The sequence below is a fragment of the Mus pahari genome, chromosome 2, assembly GCF_900095145.1.
Source record: "Mus pahari chromosome 2, PAHARI_EIJ_v1.1, whole genome shotgun sequence".
NCBI classification, from domain to species: Eukaryota; Metazoa; Chordata; class Mammalia; order Rodentia; family Muridae; genus Mus; species Mus pahari.
This window is the reverse complement of record NC_034591.1, coordinates 138,470,988-138,488,717: the sequence shown is the minus strand read 5'-3', so window position 1 is coordinate 138,488,717 and position 17,730 is coordinate 138,470,988. Positions and strand designations below refer to the sequence as shown.

Below are 17,730 nucleotides of genomic sequence, written 5' to 3'. Positions count from 1 at the left end.
TGGTGGTCACAGGCTCCAGGCTCCAGGTGGCTGGCTTACTGAGATGGGCTCAGGTGATGGAAAGCCTCCTGGCTCCTGGGTCCTTGCATCAGAGAACACAAACAGTTCTTCTCTTGTCCATAGAGAACCTTCCCTGCCCTGGTGTTGTGGGAATTGTCTGGGAATGGCTGGGTTAAAAGAGTTAAATGTTTCCCCAGTGTGGCTTAAATTGCAAACTACATGTGGCTCTTCACCTGCCACCTCTGCTCCACTTCCTGCACCAAAAGTGATTCATGTTTTCCATTACTTGGACAGCCTGCAGTCCCCTCCGGGCACTCAAGACCCAGAGGAGGGTGGGTCACGACACCAAGGGGTGTTCAAACACATTAGAAACTGTTCAAATTTGTAGAACTAGAAAGTGACGTGAGTGTGTTTTGTTGTGTTGCAGCAAAAAAAGTTCGAAAAGTGTAATGCAATTAAAAACTTGTTCAGTTGTGGGTGGCTGATGCCTAACCCCTCAGGCTTAAAGTAACAGCTGAGTTGGTGTTTCTTAGAGGACCGTTTGTGGATTTAGACTCACCAGGGTAGTTTTTACTTTAATATTACTCTCTGTGTAAACACAGACCTTATTTAATTTTGTGACGTACCTGTTTACTTAAAGGTGCTCTGGGGAAAATTAAAGAGACAGTGAAATGTGTCCCTAAAATACAAAGAAGCAAGAAGCAGTCCAGCACTGAATATTAGGATAGCGTGGGGTGGTGTTCCACACGCCTTTTATCCTGGGGCTCAGGAGGGAGATCTCTGAGTTTGAGGTCAGCCTGGTCTACAGAGTCAATTCCAGGGCAACTAAGACTATACAAAGAAACACTGTCTTGAAGAGAAAAAAAAATAAGTCCTCCCGCACCCCAGAATTATTGTGTAAATTCTTCTCTGGGAAGTGAATTTGTAAATCTGACAACACACGAAACTGAAACCTGCATAAAAGTAACTTGAATTTGGGTATGGTCAGGAAATAAGTGGCTAGTGAGAGACTTAGTTGCAGCAGCTCTGGAGGTCACATAGTGATGGGCATGTGTGGGTAAAGTATGAGTGGGATCTTTACAAGATAAGTTTCGGAGATCCAAAGTGCATCGATCGTGGTGACAACAGTCAATGATATTATAGTGTGTATATGAATTTGTTTAGGAAGACCTTAAGCACTCTTAAATACACAAACACAAGTAAATGTCCACTGTCTTCAGTAACTATGTTCAGTAACCTGTAATCATTTCCTAGTATACACACACATCACATCACCGCATTGGGCACAAACATTTATTTGTTGACTCTACATCAACAAAGCCAAAGAGAGAAGACAAACAGCAGATGGAGGGCAAAACCACATCATCCAATCAATGACTAAAACCTCTGCAGACAGACAGACAGGAGTTAGGAGAGAGACACGTGTGCTTTCTGTGTGTGCACTAAGGGGTCCCTAGCATAGCATCTGGTGTGGAGAAAAGGCTTTCTTTATGAATGAGGAAATGAATGAATTTGTACAAAAGTGAGATGATGCTCTCATAAATGGAAGGACCAGTTACCTACCTACCTAAAATTCTGCAGACATCTCTTAGACATAAAGAATTTACTAAGAAGCTGGCTGCTGGTGATAGTGAATGTCCTTAATTCCAGCACTCAGGAAAACAAAGGCAAGAGGATCTCTGGGAGTTTGACATCAGGCTCATCTATATAGTGAGTTCTAGGATAGCCAGAGGTACATAGTGAGACCCTGTCTCCAAAGACAAGGGGGGAGGGGGGGGGAGGAAATGGGGAGGGAGGAATGGGAGGAGAGAAGGAGAGGAATCTAAGAATCTAGCTTTCTGATACAATTCCAAGTCCCTGTTTGATCCCTAGGAGGATCAAATGAAGAACTTCCTAGCTGTCTCTATAATTACAGCTTCCATTCCAATCACATCATGTGTCTATAGAGAATGCTTCATTCATAAGTGGAGCTGCCTCATCTCACAAATCAACCTATGATCACCATCACAAGGGGCGACACTCCAGCCCCATCCTTTAACGTTTGGGTGATAACTTAGCACAACACAAAATTCCGTGTTGCCACTGGGTTCATCCAAGTGCCAGGATCTGAAAGAGAAAAAGATGAGGGTGACTCTCACGGTGATGCTTTGAAAAGGGATAGAGGCACTAGCGGGCTGAGAGCTGGGAGAGGACTTGTAAAAATCAAGGTCACGTATGCCCAAGTCACTCCTCCTCCACTACACGTGCAGTTTCTCCTCCACTTGAATCACCAGCATTTCCCTTGAAAATTGAGGCCACAGCAGGCAATTATCACACCTTATTGTATTACATATTCACCAGCAAGCATCTCAAAGGCTCACCTCTATTTGATCATCCCTACATCCTGTCTAAGACTTTCTTATCTAATTAAAAATATTTCACATCGGTACCATGAGCCAATTGTTTGATCTTTTCTTAATAACATTTTATTTATTAATTGAAAATATAATACAATATATTTTGATCATATTCTTTCCCATTCCCAACTTCTTCCAGATCTTCCTCATACTCTCTACCCACCCATCTTCTTTCTCTCTCTTTAAAAAACAAAAAAACAAAAATAAAAAAAAAAAAATGGGGTCTATTTTGGCATCTGTTCCTAAGCTCAGGGCCGGCACTGGAGTGTGGTTGATACACCCAGTAACACTCCATGGGAGAAAACTGATTTTCCTTCTTCCAGAAGCTATCAATTGGGAATAGCTTCTTGGTTAGGATGCGACTTTGTGTCCACTTCCCCTCCTCCTCCGTGCTGAGATTTTGTCTAGCTTAATTAAGCTTATGCAGGTCCCGGGCCTGCTGCCTTAGTCTCTGTGCTTCTACCCTTTTAAGTGGAATGACTTAGGACCTGAGGTACTAATTACAATTTATAGATCTCCCACTTATATACCTTGAGCAAGTAATTGAATTTCTGATATTCTCAGTACGCTATCTTAATTGGGAATACAGAGCCGGACGTGGTGGTGCACACCTTTAATCCCAGCACTCGGAAGGCAGAGACAGGCGGATTTCTGAGTTCGAGGCCAGCCTGGTCTACAAAGGGAGTTCCAGGACAGCCAGGTATACAGAGAAACTCTGTCTAGAAAAATCAAAAAAAAAAAATGGGGAATACAGTTACCATCACCATATATTTCATTCTGTAGATAGAAAAACCAAGATAATAATGCACTAAAAAGTAAATTTTAAATGTATATATTAAACATAAATAAGCTTATCAGAACAAGGGATGCTTTGATTTTGAGAAATATCACCTTTTAGTAATCAACTATGATTGTAGCAAGAATTTTTTTATCAAGATAAAAACAGTGAAAGAACACAGAAAAATTTACCTAGATCTGAGGGCCATGGTAGGGTAACCCTGAATCAGTTACTGAGATTCTTCAAATTCAGTGTGCTCATCTCTAAATCAGAAAATGGTAATGTCTCCCTCACAATATGTGATTAAACACATTAACAAGCCAGGCCATGGTGGTGTACATCCTTGATCCAGCTCTTGGGAGGCAGAGGCAGGAGGATCTCGGAGTTTGAGGCCAGCCTGGTCTAGAGAGGGAGATCCAGTGCAGTCAGGGCTACACAGAGAAACCTTGTCTCAAAAAAATAATATATGCATACATACATACATGCATACACACTTACTTACATAAAAACAATAATAAAATTATTGAGCCTAGTACAAAGCAACTAAAACAAGAGTAAGCAATTTCAGTCCTATAATTCAGCACATTAAATTCCCTGCATGACACAGGATTCCTCAGCTCTAGACTTACGTGGCATTTTGATCGTATGGTGTCTGATCAACCCACTGCCATTGTCCATGGCCCTTTGGATCTGACAGCCCCACATAATAAGCAGCACGAGGGTTCAGAGTGTTGGTAATGAAATCCTAAAGGGAAAAAAGAAAGAGAACTCAGCTTGGATTGAGTAGGTTGGTTAGTGAGATTGCTTGCTTGCTTGCTTGCTTGCTTGCTTGCTTGCTTGCTTGCTTGTTTATTGAACTATTAGAAATTGAAGTCTACTGGGAGAAGGACAGTTGGCTTCAAGGATGCAACCCTCTGATAGGCCATCCATGTTCCCAAAGATGGCCCTACATTCATGTACATAGTGGCAACAGCAAAAGGACTCAATGGATTTAAAAATAATTTTTAAGAATACACTGTGTTCTTAAAGGAGGGAATAGAGGTTGGGGGATAGGGGAAAAGTTGGAAGGGAAGGGAGTGGGAGGGCTTGATCAAATATTATATACATCTATATATCAAACAATAAAATACTTTCTTCTTTAATTCTTTACTTCTTTCAGGTATAGAAATGTGTGAAGATAGCATGGTCATTGATACAGATTTACAACATAGAATGAGCAAATCAGAGTTGCTAGCATGCCAGTGTTTTAAAACATGCTCTTTAAATCTATATTAATATATGATGAATGTATATGTTTACAAGTACAGGGTAATATTTCATCTGAGTTCATTATGATTACACAAATATAAGAAGAAACAGACAGTATGTAAAATCTGTCACTTAAGGTGTACCACTCACATCACATATGAAAGCAATATCTATCCTCAATCCTAAAGAATTGCTAGCTGAGCCTTGCTTCCTTTTTCACTCTTTTTTTTCGATTTTTATTAGGCATTTACTTCATTTACATTTCAAATGCTATCCCCAAAGTCCCCTATAACCTCCCCTCCTGCTCCCCTACCCACCCACTCCCCCTTCTTGGCCCTGGTGTTTCCCTGTACTGGGGCATATAAAGTTTGCAAGACCAAGGGGCCTCTCTTCCCAATGATGGCTGACTAGGCCATCTTCTGCTACGTATGCAGCTAGAGACACGAGCTCAGGGGGTACTGGTTAGTTCATACTGTTGTTCCACCTATTGGGTTGCAGACCCTTTCAGCTCCTTGGGTTTTGAGCTTTGGCATTCCTCAAAGCTGCACCTGGGAGAAAATCTGCAGATGTCATCGTTTTCTTTCCTTAACTTTAAAGATTCTTTAATCTCATTCCTGACTGGCTTTTCAGAATTTAACTTTATTTCCTACTCAGTTTCACAGGCCTCTCTGGTGTGCAGTTAATGTGAAAAATATCAAAATCACAAACTGACATTTCAGGCAGAACATGTTATCCTTTAGCCCTCATGAGTTGAACCTTTATGATGGCACAGTCTTGTAGGATTGTTTAGTTCCATTGAAGTAGGACCAAGGTGTAGAAGGTAAATGTTAAAGCAACCATTCCTGCCTATCTGATGGAAAGCTTTCTGCCACAGCACACACACACACACACACACATCAACAAAACTCCCTCTTAATAGAAATAGGCAGACAGCATGCCAGGCCCAGGTCCCACTCTCTCCCAGGATGCACCTGCTCTGCCTGGCTGTGGATCACCAGCAGATGAGCACCCCTGTGGGAGCACTTCTCTTCACTCTTACTCCAGGATGCAGTGTCACGGGAAGTGAAGTAGCAGTGGGAACCAAATGGCTTCCAATTCTTTGGACAACAGCTCCAGACTTTGTCTTTATTGGAAGAAGGAGATGTAAATACAAAACACAGTATTTAAATAAGGCATAACACAAAAATAATACCAAGGACTCAGAAGAAAGTAACTCATCATGTCAAGAACCAGAAGGTTTCCAAACTTCAAAAAAAAAAGAAAGAAAAGAAGAAGAAAAAGAAAGAATAATAGATAGGATAGCAAGAAGCAAGGTAAACACTCTTCCAAGATAAAAACTCCTCCAAGATAAACATCCTTCCAAGATAAATACACCTCAAAGATAAATACACCTCCAAAATAAACACACCTCCAAGATAAATACACCTCCAAGATAAATACACCTCCAAGACTCTGGGAACATCATGGAAGAGGAGGCGGAAAGAATGTGAGGGCCAGAGGATGGGAAGGAGTGTTGGCTTCTGGACACGACACAGCTGTTGCACATTAGAAACTCACAGTGGTGGTGAACCACACAAGACTGAGCCAATCACCTACTCTTTCTAGAGCTCAGCAGTTTAAGGTTTCTTCAGTGGGGTACCCACCGATACATTGCCCTTATCAAGTAATTAACCACCCCACCCCACCATGCTGATGTGGCTCACAGAAAGAAAGACAGGAAAGTCAGAGGAAGAAGAGGGGAGGGAATTTGGAACAAAGAAGGATCTTGGTGGAAATTCACAGGGGATTAAAAGAGGATAATAGGGGACTTTGATCAAAGAACATTGTGTGTGTGTGTGTGTGTGTGTGTGTGTGTGTGTGTGTGTGTGTATGAAAATGTGAAAGAATATTTATTAAAGCAGGAAGATAACAATAATGTTAGAATTTTCTGAACAAGCTTTAAAGCACCCATGATAAAAGTGCTTCAGTGAGCATGATAGCCTGCGGGGTGCAATCGTGGCATGAATACCTTAGTGGTAACCAACACCTCTCTAATTGGACTGAAGACCCACTCAACAAGAGGGAAATCATGTCTGGTACTAGAAATCTAACTAACTATCCAGGGTTAGTAAAGTCACAGGTCTTGTAGAAGACCCTCCAACTAACACTTTACTAAACCAGCACAATCCCTAACTTCACTCTAAATATTTATCCTTATACCCACAGGTAAGTGTAGTCCTCACTCCTCATCAAGGAAACTTTCCTAAGCAACACAAACAGATTATTACAGAAAACCACAACCAATCAAAATGCAGAGTTATGGAGCCCATTTCTGAGAGATACACCTAGAAAACAAATCCAGCACCTAAGGCTCAGGGATCCTTTCAATAAGAGAGGGGGGAAAGAGTGTGTCTCCTAGAAATGTCAGAACTAGCCGGGCGTGGTGGCGCACGCCTTTAATCCCAGCACTCGGAAGGCAGAGGTAGGCAGATTTCTGAGTTCGAGGCCAGCCTGGTCTACAGAGTTGAATTCCAGGACAGCCAGGGTTATGCAGAGAAACCCTGTCTCGAAAAACCAAAAAGAAAAAAAGAAATGTCAGAACTACACCTGTAAAGTCTCGCCAGCATGACTGCCCACGCATGAGCTGAACGAGGACGACAATAGACGAGCTAACCTAGGTGGGGTGTGAGGCATGGAGTCTCCAAGGCCTCAACCCACACAAAAAACTATAGGTAACTAAGGAATACTAAGAGTGGGCGAAACAGTCTCCGTCATGGAAGAGTATGCCCACTGGTTCTCTAATACCAAATGGTCAGCCCTGAAAAGAAGCATACAATTAACATATGCATAATGAGTAGGTTGTGCTTCATAGACAGACAGACAGACAGACAGACAATATACATATGTAACAACAAATAAAGAAAGAAGCAATGAATTTGAGAGAGCACAGGGAGGGTTTGGAGGGAGGAAAGAAGAAAATTAAGTAATTATATTATAATCTCAAAAAATAAAAGAAATAACTTTAAGTGCTTCAATGAGAAGAGACAGACATCTTGGGAAAAAAATAAAAGCCAGAAAAGATGCAGATGTCAATAAGAATCAAAATGGAATTTTTTTTTTTACTTGAAAAATGCAGAGGGCGCACCTAATCCTGCAGAGACTTGATCTACAAGGGTGGGGGGGATACTGGTGGGGTGGGGGAGTCACACTCTCAGAGGTGAAGAGGGATGGGTGGAGTAACCCCGGGAGGGGGGACTTGGAGGGGAAAGCGTATGGGATGTAAATACATAAATAAATGTTTTTAAAATCTGTATTTAAAAATGCAGTAACCTTTTCCATTTACTACAGATGGCACTGATAGCAGAATGGAGGGGACAGACAAATCAATGAATTGTCAAACAGAATAATAAAAAAAAAAAAATACCAACTTAACAACAAAAATGAAATACCCAGGTAAAAGAGCCACAGCCTCACATTATGATCCCAAATGTGTATATAGCAGATAACTCAGGACCAAGATATGAGAAGTATAAACTGGCACATGGGGAAAGAGAAATGTGGCACTCCGGGGCAGAGAAAACCACTCAGAAAAACAGGACAAGTGTAAAAGGGCATTTCCCAACATGCTGAAAACAGTTCACAAGTAGATAAATAAGACAAAACAAGAAAGAAACTTAGAACTCCTGAATACAGTTCTAAACAACTATATGTCAAACATCAAGGTCTATTTTTACAACATATGAACTTGACTGGGGATATAGCTGAGTTAGGACGTTCACCTAATGAGCAAGAAGCTCTGGGTTCCATGCACAGCACGTGGCAAAACCCAATGTGATGGTGAACACATGCAATCACAGGACTAGGAAGATGGAGGCAGGAGGGTCTAAAGTTTATGCCAACTTCAGCTCCGTAAGCTCGAGACCAGCCTAGGCTGCATGGAAGTCTTATCTCAAAATATAATGGAACTGAACGAAAATGAAAATACAATATGTCAAAACTTGTACTACACTATTCTTCAAAAAGAGGATCCGGGGCTACACAGGCTGAGCAGAGGCTGAGGGAAGAGCCTATCCATCATGAGTCTAGGACGGAGCCGTTTCAAATCCCAGGAGGAAGAAAACGGCGCGTTGAAAGTGAAATGTCCAAGGGGAGAAAGACCAACAAGATGTGTATCAAATTATAATATAAAATAAATGTCCTCAGATACATGTAAATACCACTGACTGAGTACAGTAATGGGTAGAAAAGATGAATCTCCTATGCATAAGAATTGCGAAATATTGCATTGCTAGGTCTAATGGCTAACAATCCACTTCTGAGGACGCTGCCCTGGAAATGCTTGTATAGGTTGCTTACTCTCGATGTTTGATGGATTCCAGGCATGTTAAGTTTTACCTTCCACAGCCGAGTGGTTTTTTACACAATTCAATTTTGCGTGATTCAGTCGTTCTAGAGTATTTTTTTCTTCAAGGAGATCAGAATACATTTGAAACAAAACTGGAGGGAAAAAAGAATAAACGATACTCATTTTCCTGGTAGTGTTATGATTTTATTCTTTACTCATTTCTTCTCCCCGACTCCCACCCACCCCGCTTTTTTGTTGTTATTGTTGTTATTTGTTTCTTTGAGGCACTGTCTAGCTGTGTAACCCAGACTAGTCTCACACAATTTCCTGCCTCCCCATCCAGAGAACTAGGAGACATGAGCCCTCACACCCGGCTCTTAGTCAGTGAATCAAGACTGTCATGTTAATTCCAACTTAAAACGAACTCACAGACACAAATTGGGCAGATAGGGAATTGGGGGGTGGATGTGGGAGGAACTAGGGGAAAGAATGTGGGAGAATATGATTAGAATACATTGTGTGAAATCGTCAAACAACTAATAGAAATATATTTTAAAAATAAAAAAAAGGAAACACACATGTCTGTGCTTTGTAATGAATATGTTTTGTCTTGTTTTGCTTTGTTCCGTTCTGTTTTTTAACTAACTGATCTATCCCTTTAGAATTAGGGGCTTTTCTCTTTCCCATGGAGTGTCCCATGTGCTCCTTGACCCACCACATCCTGGCTTTTGCTTCTAGTTCACTGAAACCATTCTGTCACATGGTGCCTACCTATCATCCAAAAGCTGGGGAGGTAGAGACAGGAGGATTGCCAACTCCAAGTCAGCTCGGACTATGTATCAAGTTCAAATCCACTCTGAGCTACAAAGCAGGATAGTGATTTTTTTAAAAAAAAAAATAATAATAATCATTGAAATAGATTATCAATAACATTCAGAGCACCTGTTGTTTGACTTGCTCTTGGACTTGACCATAATTTCTTCCTTCTCAGCTCACAGGATGCTGCTGTTTGGCCTCACCTGTCTTGCCATCACTTCTTACTGTCCTTCAGAATCTCTCCCTCCATCCACCCCTCTAGAAATGCAACACTCCTCACCCTCCAGTCACTATCCTTTCTTTTCACACTAAACACTCTTTCCAAGGGATGGACATAATTCCCATGATCTCACCTGCTGCCTGAATGTGAAGGACTGGAAACCCTCAGATCTTCCCTCCTGACATGCAAGCAAGTATGTGCTCATGTGCTCACTGAACACAACAATTGAAGATAAACTCAACGCGCGCAAAATCCAAATCAGCACATCTGCTGCCCTTGCCCTGTTTTGTCCACCCGTGTGACCACGTCACAGCCAAGTCTGCCAAGTCCGGGTGTTGGAGTGGCTTCACTTCTCTGGTCCCTTCATCCCCAGATCTCGATGTTCATCAAGCCTCTTCTCCCCAGGCTCTGTCTCCTTTACCATCCTTCACAGACACTCTCCTTGGGTCAATCTCTGCTGGGTGTGGGTTTGCTTTCTCGCTTTTCTCTTGACCTAGTTTCTCTATTCCATTTACGTGCCGGTCTGACAATGCACTTCTGCGGGTCTAATTTGAGCGTTTCAATTCCCTGCCTAAAATTCATCAGTGGCTCCTCCTGACTGTGACACACTATAAAAATGCTAATGATTTTTAATATTCCTATATCCATGCTGGCTACTTCCAAATTGAGACTCTGAGAGGCATGACTGACTCCCATCCTCTATCTCGTGCTCCAAGATGCTCGGTGAGCAAAGATGGGTTATCCTGATGAATGGGAGAACTGTGGCCACATTTCTCCTGTAATCCCAGGTGACAGTCTCTTCCTTGGAAGCTATGTTGCATGTGACTGACACACGCATGTGGATGGCTGAGTTCCAAGGGTTTCAGGGGCCTCCTAGCTGATGTCAATATAATCTGCCAAGCCACAGAAGCATGAAACACTCTATAAGTTTTAATCTATAAAACTTTAGAGATGAATCCACACACCTATGGTCACTTGATCTTTGACAAGGGAGCTAAAACCATCCAGTGGAAAAAAGATAGCATTTTCAACAAATGGTGCTGGCACAACTGGAGGCTATCATGTAGAAGAATGAGAATCGATCCATTCTTATCTCCTTGTACAAAGCTCAAGTCTAAGTGGATCAAAGACCTCCACATAAAACCAGAGACACTGAAATTGATAGAGGAGAAAGTGGGGAAAAACCTCGAAGATATGGGCACAGGGAAAAAATTCCTCAACAGAACACCAATGGCTTGTGCTGTAAAATCAAGAATTGACAAATGGGACCTCATAAAACTGCAAAGCTTTTGTAAGGCAAAAGACACTGTCAACAAGACAAAAAGGCTGCTTGTGGACGTTGTACATCGTGGTGCGGAGCCTAGTGCGCACCACGATGTACAACGTCCACAAGCAGGGTGATGGCCTTTGTTTGACATCCCCCTCAACGAATTGCTCCCCTTCTCCTTTATTTGAGAGTTTGTTTTGTTTTGAAGACAAGGTCTTATAGCATAGCCAGGCTGGCCTTGAACATACTATGTTATCCCAGGGATTGCCTAGAATGTGCAAACCTCCTGCCTCAGTCTCCCAAGTGCTAAGATTATAGGCATGCAACACCGTGCCCAGCCCAGGCATTTTTTTTAGTGCTAACACAGCACTCTCCCCATTCTGAGTCTTGTTTGTGTCTACCGCCTATGATGTCATTGCTTCTTCACTTGGCACTGTGTAATCCAAACAAGCTAGCTTACTCTTTCCCATCTTATACATCTGGGCCACTGCTGGTCCACACAGGCCTAGACATCACCTCCTCCAACCCTGCTTCAGCCCCCTGTGCTCACACACCCTGCCTGTGCAACACTTCCTATACAATTTTGTAGGTGTCACTTCTCTTGGCCACTCTCTAGACACTTTAAGAGTGGGGCTATTGTTCTCTCTAGAGCCTCCAACACACTGTCCAACACACAGTAGATGGATATCACTAATTATTGAAGGAAAATATAAAATACACAAAAATATACTAATTTTACACTATTATTTTTAGACAAGTAGCCACCATGTAGCCCTGGCTGGCCTGAAACTAGACATCTATCTGCCTCTGCCTCCTGAGTGCTGGGATTAAATTAAAGGCATATGCCACCATGCCTGGCCTTGCCTCTAAATTTTCTAATAAATTCAGAAAGCTAACCTTATATAGAAATTCTCTATTTGTTAAATTGGCTTAGATATCACATAGTCTGGACCAGGAACAAAATAATTAGGAGTTCCACTGAAACGCTGTCCCTGGAATAGCCTGGTCCATGTCTTCTCATCCCCTATTCATTCCAAAAGATGAGCATCTGTGTGTCCAATGAGGCTGGCTTCTAAATGCTGCCAAGGAGTCACAGATTCATCCTCGGTACTAGAATCCAATGTAGATGCCCCAGTATGACACTTTGTAACACCAACAAGCATGTATATGCTTCTCCAATGACAATAAATGGTTTTTACAGGAAAGTCATTCTGTAGTTAAAAATTCCCAAATGTCTTCCCAATGAAAGTTTCTTTTTCAGATTTCTTGGGAAAACCACTGATAATTATCTGTTTCTAATGGATGTCTCTCTGTGCCAGAGAGACATTGCTTACTTATTCCGTTGACATACTTACTGATCAGAGCAACAGAGAATAAGATTGCCAACAGCATGAAAAATATCCACAAGGCAAGAAGCAGCCTGGGAAAGCCAGGGTCACTTTTGTGAGTGGTGGTCTTCTTGGGGAGAGCTAAAGGAAAAAATAAACTAATTAAACCAGTAATGGATTCTACCATTTCCCCTTCCTCAGCTTCTCCCTTTTCCGCCATAATATATTAATAGAACAGACTCTTGTAGCATACTTGGTATTCTATTTACTTGACAATATATTGTAACTTTAAGAAATTAGCTTGTATTTGGGGGACAATTTTATCTTGAAGGAGAATTCGAGTGTCCCTTTCTTCACCCATACTGGAGAGAGAAAGCAGAACCTCACACATGCTGAATGTAAGCTCTGTTACTAGAGTTACTAGGGTCTATACTATTTCTGAGAGAATTTTTTTAACTATTTGGATATTTCAGCCAAACAGTGGATGGAGCTTGGGGACTCTTATGGGAGAATAGGAAGAAGGATTGTGGACTCCAAAGGGGATAAGAACTCCACAAGAAGAACAACAGAATCAACTAACCTGGACCCTTGAGGCTCTCAGAGTCTAAACACCAACCAAAGAACATCCACAGGCTGGACCTCTCTGCTCATATGTAGCAGATGTGCAGCTTGACCTTCATGTGGGTCCTAAACAACTGGAGCGGGGGGGGGGGGCTATCCCAAAAGCTGTTGCCTGTCTGTGAGATATGTTCTTCTAGCTGGGCTGCCTTGTCTGGCCTCAGTGGGGGAGCATGCACCTAGTCTTTCAGAGACTCAAAGTGTCAAGGTGGGGAGGGGAGATATCCCGGGGGGCTCCCATCCACTCAGAGAAGAAGGGGTGGGGGATTGGGGAAGGATTGTGGGAGGGGGTGACCGGGAGGTGCACAGTGAGTGGGATGTGAAGTGAATAAGTAAAAAACTAAAATTAAAAAAAAAAACTGGATAGGAAGGAAACAGTGATGTCCATTGAATAAACATGAAAGCACAACTTTCTATCACTGATAGTAACTCATTAATTTGAGAGACATGAGTGTGTGTGTGTGTGTGTGTGTGTGCGCGCGCGCGTGCGTGCGCCCTTTTTTGGAGTTTTAAGGTGTACATACATGTGTGCATATTTCCCCATATGACTGACATATCACAATCACTTATTTCTGCTCTGTTATTTTAATGGACATTTTTCTGTCCCCATATTTTCTTCTTTAATGTTCTTTATTATGGCTACATAGTACTTTGTTGTATGTTAAAATAATCTCCCAAACTGCCTCTAGTATTGCTGTGAAGCATGCAAAACCATCTAAGTCTGTGTAAGCATACTTCACATGTTTAGGATATGGTCTAATGTCATCTTTTTAGCTGTCTCTTGATTAGAAACCATTTTCTGAGTTGACAGAGACTGAAGGGGGGAAGAGGCATAAAAGAGGGGGGGAAAGAACAAGAGGGTGGTGGCAGAAGAAGAGACGAATGTCACAACTGCTTTCACACTCGGTGAGCTTAGATGTGTGGTGTTTATGTGTGTGTGTGCATGTATGTGTGTGTGCATGTGTGTATGTGTGTGCATGTGTGTGTGCTGGTGTGTGTGTGCATGTGTGTGTGCATGTGTGTGTGTGCTGGTGTGTATGTGTGTGGGTGTGGGTATGTGTGCATGTATGTGTGTATGCATGTGTGTGTGTGCATGTATGTGTGTGCTGGTGTGTATGTGTGTGTGCATGTGTGTGTGTGTGTGCTGGTGTGTGTGTGTGTGCTGGTGTGTATGTGTGTTTGTTTATGTGGGTGTGGGTATGTGTGCATGTATGTGTTTGTGTGCTGGGTTGTGTGTGTGTATATATGTGCATTTGTGTGGGAGTGTATGAGTATGTGAGTGTGTGGGTGAGTATGCATTTATGTATGTATGCATATGTATATTCATGTGTGTGTGTTTGTATGTGTGTGTGTAGAAATAGATATGTGTCATGAAAGCAGAAAGGAGGAATATTTCAGAAAGGGAAAGAGATGATCAAGAGAGCAAGGAGGGAGGATGGGATAGGGTTATGGGTGTACACAAGGGATAGTGATGTCTGTATAAAATGCCATAATGAATCAAACGGTTGGTTTACACACTAGCTAAAAATTAAATAAAATTCTGTCAGAAATAGTATAGACCCTAGTAACTCTAGCAACAGAGCTTATATTCACCAAGGGTGAGGCCCTGCTTCCTGTCCCCAGTATGGGTAGAGAAAGGGACACTCAAACTCCACTTCAAGATAAAACTATCCCCCAAATACCAATCTCTTTAAGTTATGACATGCTGTTAAGTAATCAGAAAACAAAGTAATAGATAACATTAATTTCACAGGTAAAGTATTGTTTTACATACGTCAAAAAATATGCAGTAGAACTCGGACTTTCTCTAAAGACAGTATCCTGAACTCGTTTCTTTGCCCAGTACAAGGCAAAGCCCTTCAAAGCTACTTTACAGACAGTTGCGCCTGATGAATTGTTCCTGCCTCACACCACAGCCTCTGAGACAGCCAGCACCAACATCCCCCAGGCCTTGTGTGTAAACACCTTCTTTCATTTCACCATTAACTTAGACCACCAGAAAATGAGGATGTACTGTTCTGGGGGTGTGGGAAGGTTTACCTGAAGACGAGTCTGAGACGGTACATGAAGATGAATCTGAGATGATGCCTGAGGAAATAGGTTGATTTTTGAAGTTCACGTCAGTATAAATGTTTGGTAACGCCATATTGAGAAGAGACCTGCTTTCTTCAGAGAACCTGTGTCAGTCTTAATATATTTTATATAAACAAGAAATAAACATGGTAAGGATTAATCCAGCATCCAGGAGAAGGTGCAGAGACACTTAATGGGCAAGTACCTCTGAGAGTACAGCATGAAAATTTAAAACCACAGGGTGGAACTCTCTGAACCACAGAGGGCCGTTCCCCACAACCAGAAAGAAAAAAAAAAAAAAAAAAAAAACAATTGCAAGCTTCAAACACATTTGGCATGGATGTGCAAAGACTGTGAAAAGTGGCCTGAACAAGGAAGAGGAAGAAATAGGAAGGAAAGGAAAAAGAGGAACCAGGCATTAAAGAAGTTTCCCCTGAAACGGGCGCTCTCAGCGCTCCACAGCACAGTTTGGGCACTTCCACAGGCAAACGCGATTTCTGCAGCCAACATGAGCTAAAGCTGCCTTTTAGCCCAACAGCCGAGTTCTGAGCTTTCCATTCTAAGAGGCTCCTTGACCTCAGCATCTTTCTGGCCCTACAGAATGTGCACCACTGTAAGACAGGGCAGATTTCCAAAGTCTGCACCCTGTGTTCCTTCACCTTGGGAGTGAGGAGCTCCTAAAAACCAAGCGAAAGCCCTAAGATGGCTCTGGATTTTGTCTTCTGCTGTGTTAAGTACCCACCTCTTCTAGCAGTTCTTCTGCTTTCTCCAGATTATTCCCCGGGAGACTGGCAGACTGTGCCTGGATGTCATCTACCATCTTCACTCACGCTATGTGCTGCCTTTTACACGCACGCGCGCGCGCGCGCGCACACACACACATACACACACACACACATGCTGCCCTGTGCGCATGCTCCCTACATAGACCCTGAGATCAGTTCTCCCTAGTGTCTCAAGTTTGTTCTATATCTTCTCAGGAACATCAGGGGCTCAAGGCACTGGGAGATTAAACCTTATATGTCTTTCTTGAGGAGTCATCACAGTTCTTCACAACTCAGGCATAGGAAGATATGCTTTGTCAAGCTTGGCAGTGAAGCATGGGTGCATACACACACACACACACACACACACACATATACACACATACATGCCTGCAACACACATACCACAGCATGGAGACACTGTGGGCTGAAAGGAGCAGGCCCTCCTTCAGTAATGTGGCAAAGTTGTAATAGACAAGAGAAGCCACAGAAAAATTAGATACCTGAGGAGGAAAAGGCCAATGCTATGAAATCAGCAGCCCTCTTAAAATGTCTGAAGGATCAGAAACAATCATTAGGTAATTTAAACTGAGTGCTGTGAAATATTTTAAAAGATATCCAAATATCTAGCTCAGAATAAACCAATGGACCACCGGGCATGGTGGTGCACACCTTTAATCCCAGCACTCCGGAAGCAGAGGCAGGCAGATTTCTGAGAGTGAGTTCCAGGACAGCCAGGGCTATACAGAGAAACCCTGTCTCGAAAAAAGAACAAACAAACAAAAAAACAAAAACAAACGAATGGACCATCCATCAATCCAAGGGAGGCCCAGCACCAGGAAGAACTAACCAGCAGCCACCCAAGAAGGCAGTGATGGATGGTTAGACACAAGGGGCCTGTGCACGTACCTGGTGCCAATATGTGGAATTTCTCCAGCGAAAAAGAACCATCCTGGGACCCCACATTCAAGTGCCCAAAACTGTCAACCCAAAATCACAGCTCTTAGCACAAGGGAAGTAAGTGACAGTTTATTCTGGAGTCAAATATGAGTGACACTGATGTAGGGACAGAGTCCCACTCTTCCCAATGCTGTGTTCTAGTGTGGTGCTGACATTCATAAAGTCTTTATAGTTGTGGAAGGAATCAAAGGCAGTAATTGTCCCCAATGAGAATGACTTGGAAGAAATGTAAGAATGTTTCAAAAGAATTCAAAAGTGAGTTCAAACAATTCAAAAGAATGATAATGACTATGCTCCAATAAGTCAGCCTAGTATTAGAATGGCACTACCCATAAATCTCCCCCCTTAATGGAGACATCTCTAGAGCAAGACATCCTCCCTGCCTCTGCGTCTCCGAAACCAACATTCTTCATGATAAGCGGCCAAACTCTCCAGATGCCTGTCCTTGAGAACTTAAAGAACTAACAAACTCAAGGGAGATTAGCGCCCCGCATTCAGGGTCTTTCCTGAGGTGGTGGGGGAAGTTCCCCTGCTCAAAGGCGCCTGCCTCTTTCCCTTCAGGCTTCTCCTCTTCAGTAAGCCTGGGGGGGGGGGGTTGCAAGTTATGGTCCTGGGAGGTAGTCAGGGCCCTCTGCTCTCCGGCTTTATGGTACCTTAGGGATTGTCTTATGTGTGTCCAAACTGCGGTGGGCTGTCTGTACTGTCCCACTTCTTACCTCAACTGTCCACCCCACCCCTGTCTGGGCACCTAGCTGTCTCGTTCCAGTGTGTAGGCTTAAAGATCTAAGGGGAAGGTCGCTCTTCTGCCACGGGGGTCAGGGAGGAGAGCAGGGAGGCCGGTAGGGAGTTAGTCAGGGGTGCTCCTGGATAGGGCTGGAGAGATGGTTCAGTCATTTTAAGTTCACTGACAGCTCTTTTTCTTTTCTTTTTTTTTTATT

At 42.8% G+C, this 17,730-nt stretch overlaps 1 protein-coding gene across 1 annotated transcript; it reads right to left on the bottom strand.

Moving 5' to 3' along the window:
• Positions 1 to 1,266: 1,266 nt before the first annotated feature.
• LOC110316522 (C-type lectin domain family 4 member A-like) lies at positions 1,267 to 15,267 on the bottom strand. Its single transcript, XM_021190874.1, has 6 exons — positions 15,036 to 15,267; positions 12,405 to 12,518; positions 8,797 to 8,898; positions 5,394 to 5,545; positions 3,804 to 3,919; positions 1,267 to 2,106 (listed from the first exon to the last, which is right to left on the bottom strand). Exons 1-6 carry the CDS (start codon positions 15,139 to 15,141, stop codon positions 1,959 to 1,961), a joined length of 738 nt encoding a protein of 245 aa, XP_021046533.1. The 5' UTR covers positions 15,142 to 15,267; the 3' UTR covers positions 1,267 to 1,958.
• Positions 15,268 to 17,730: the final 2,463 nt, after the last annotated feature.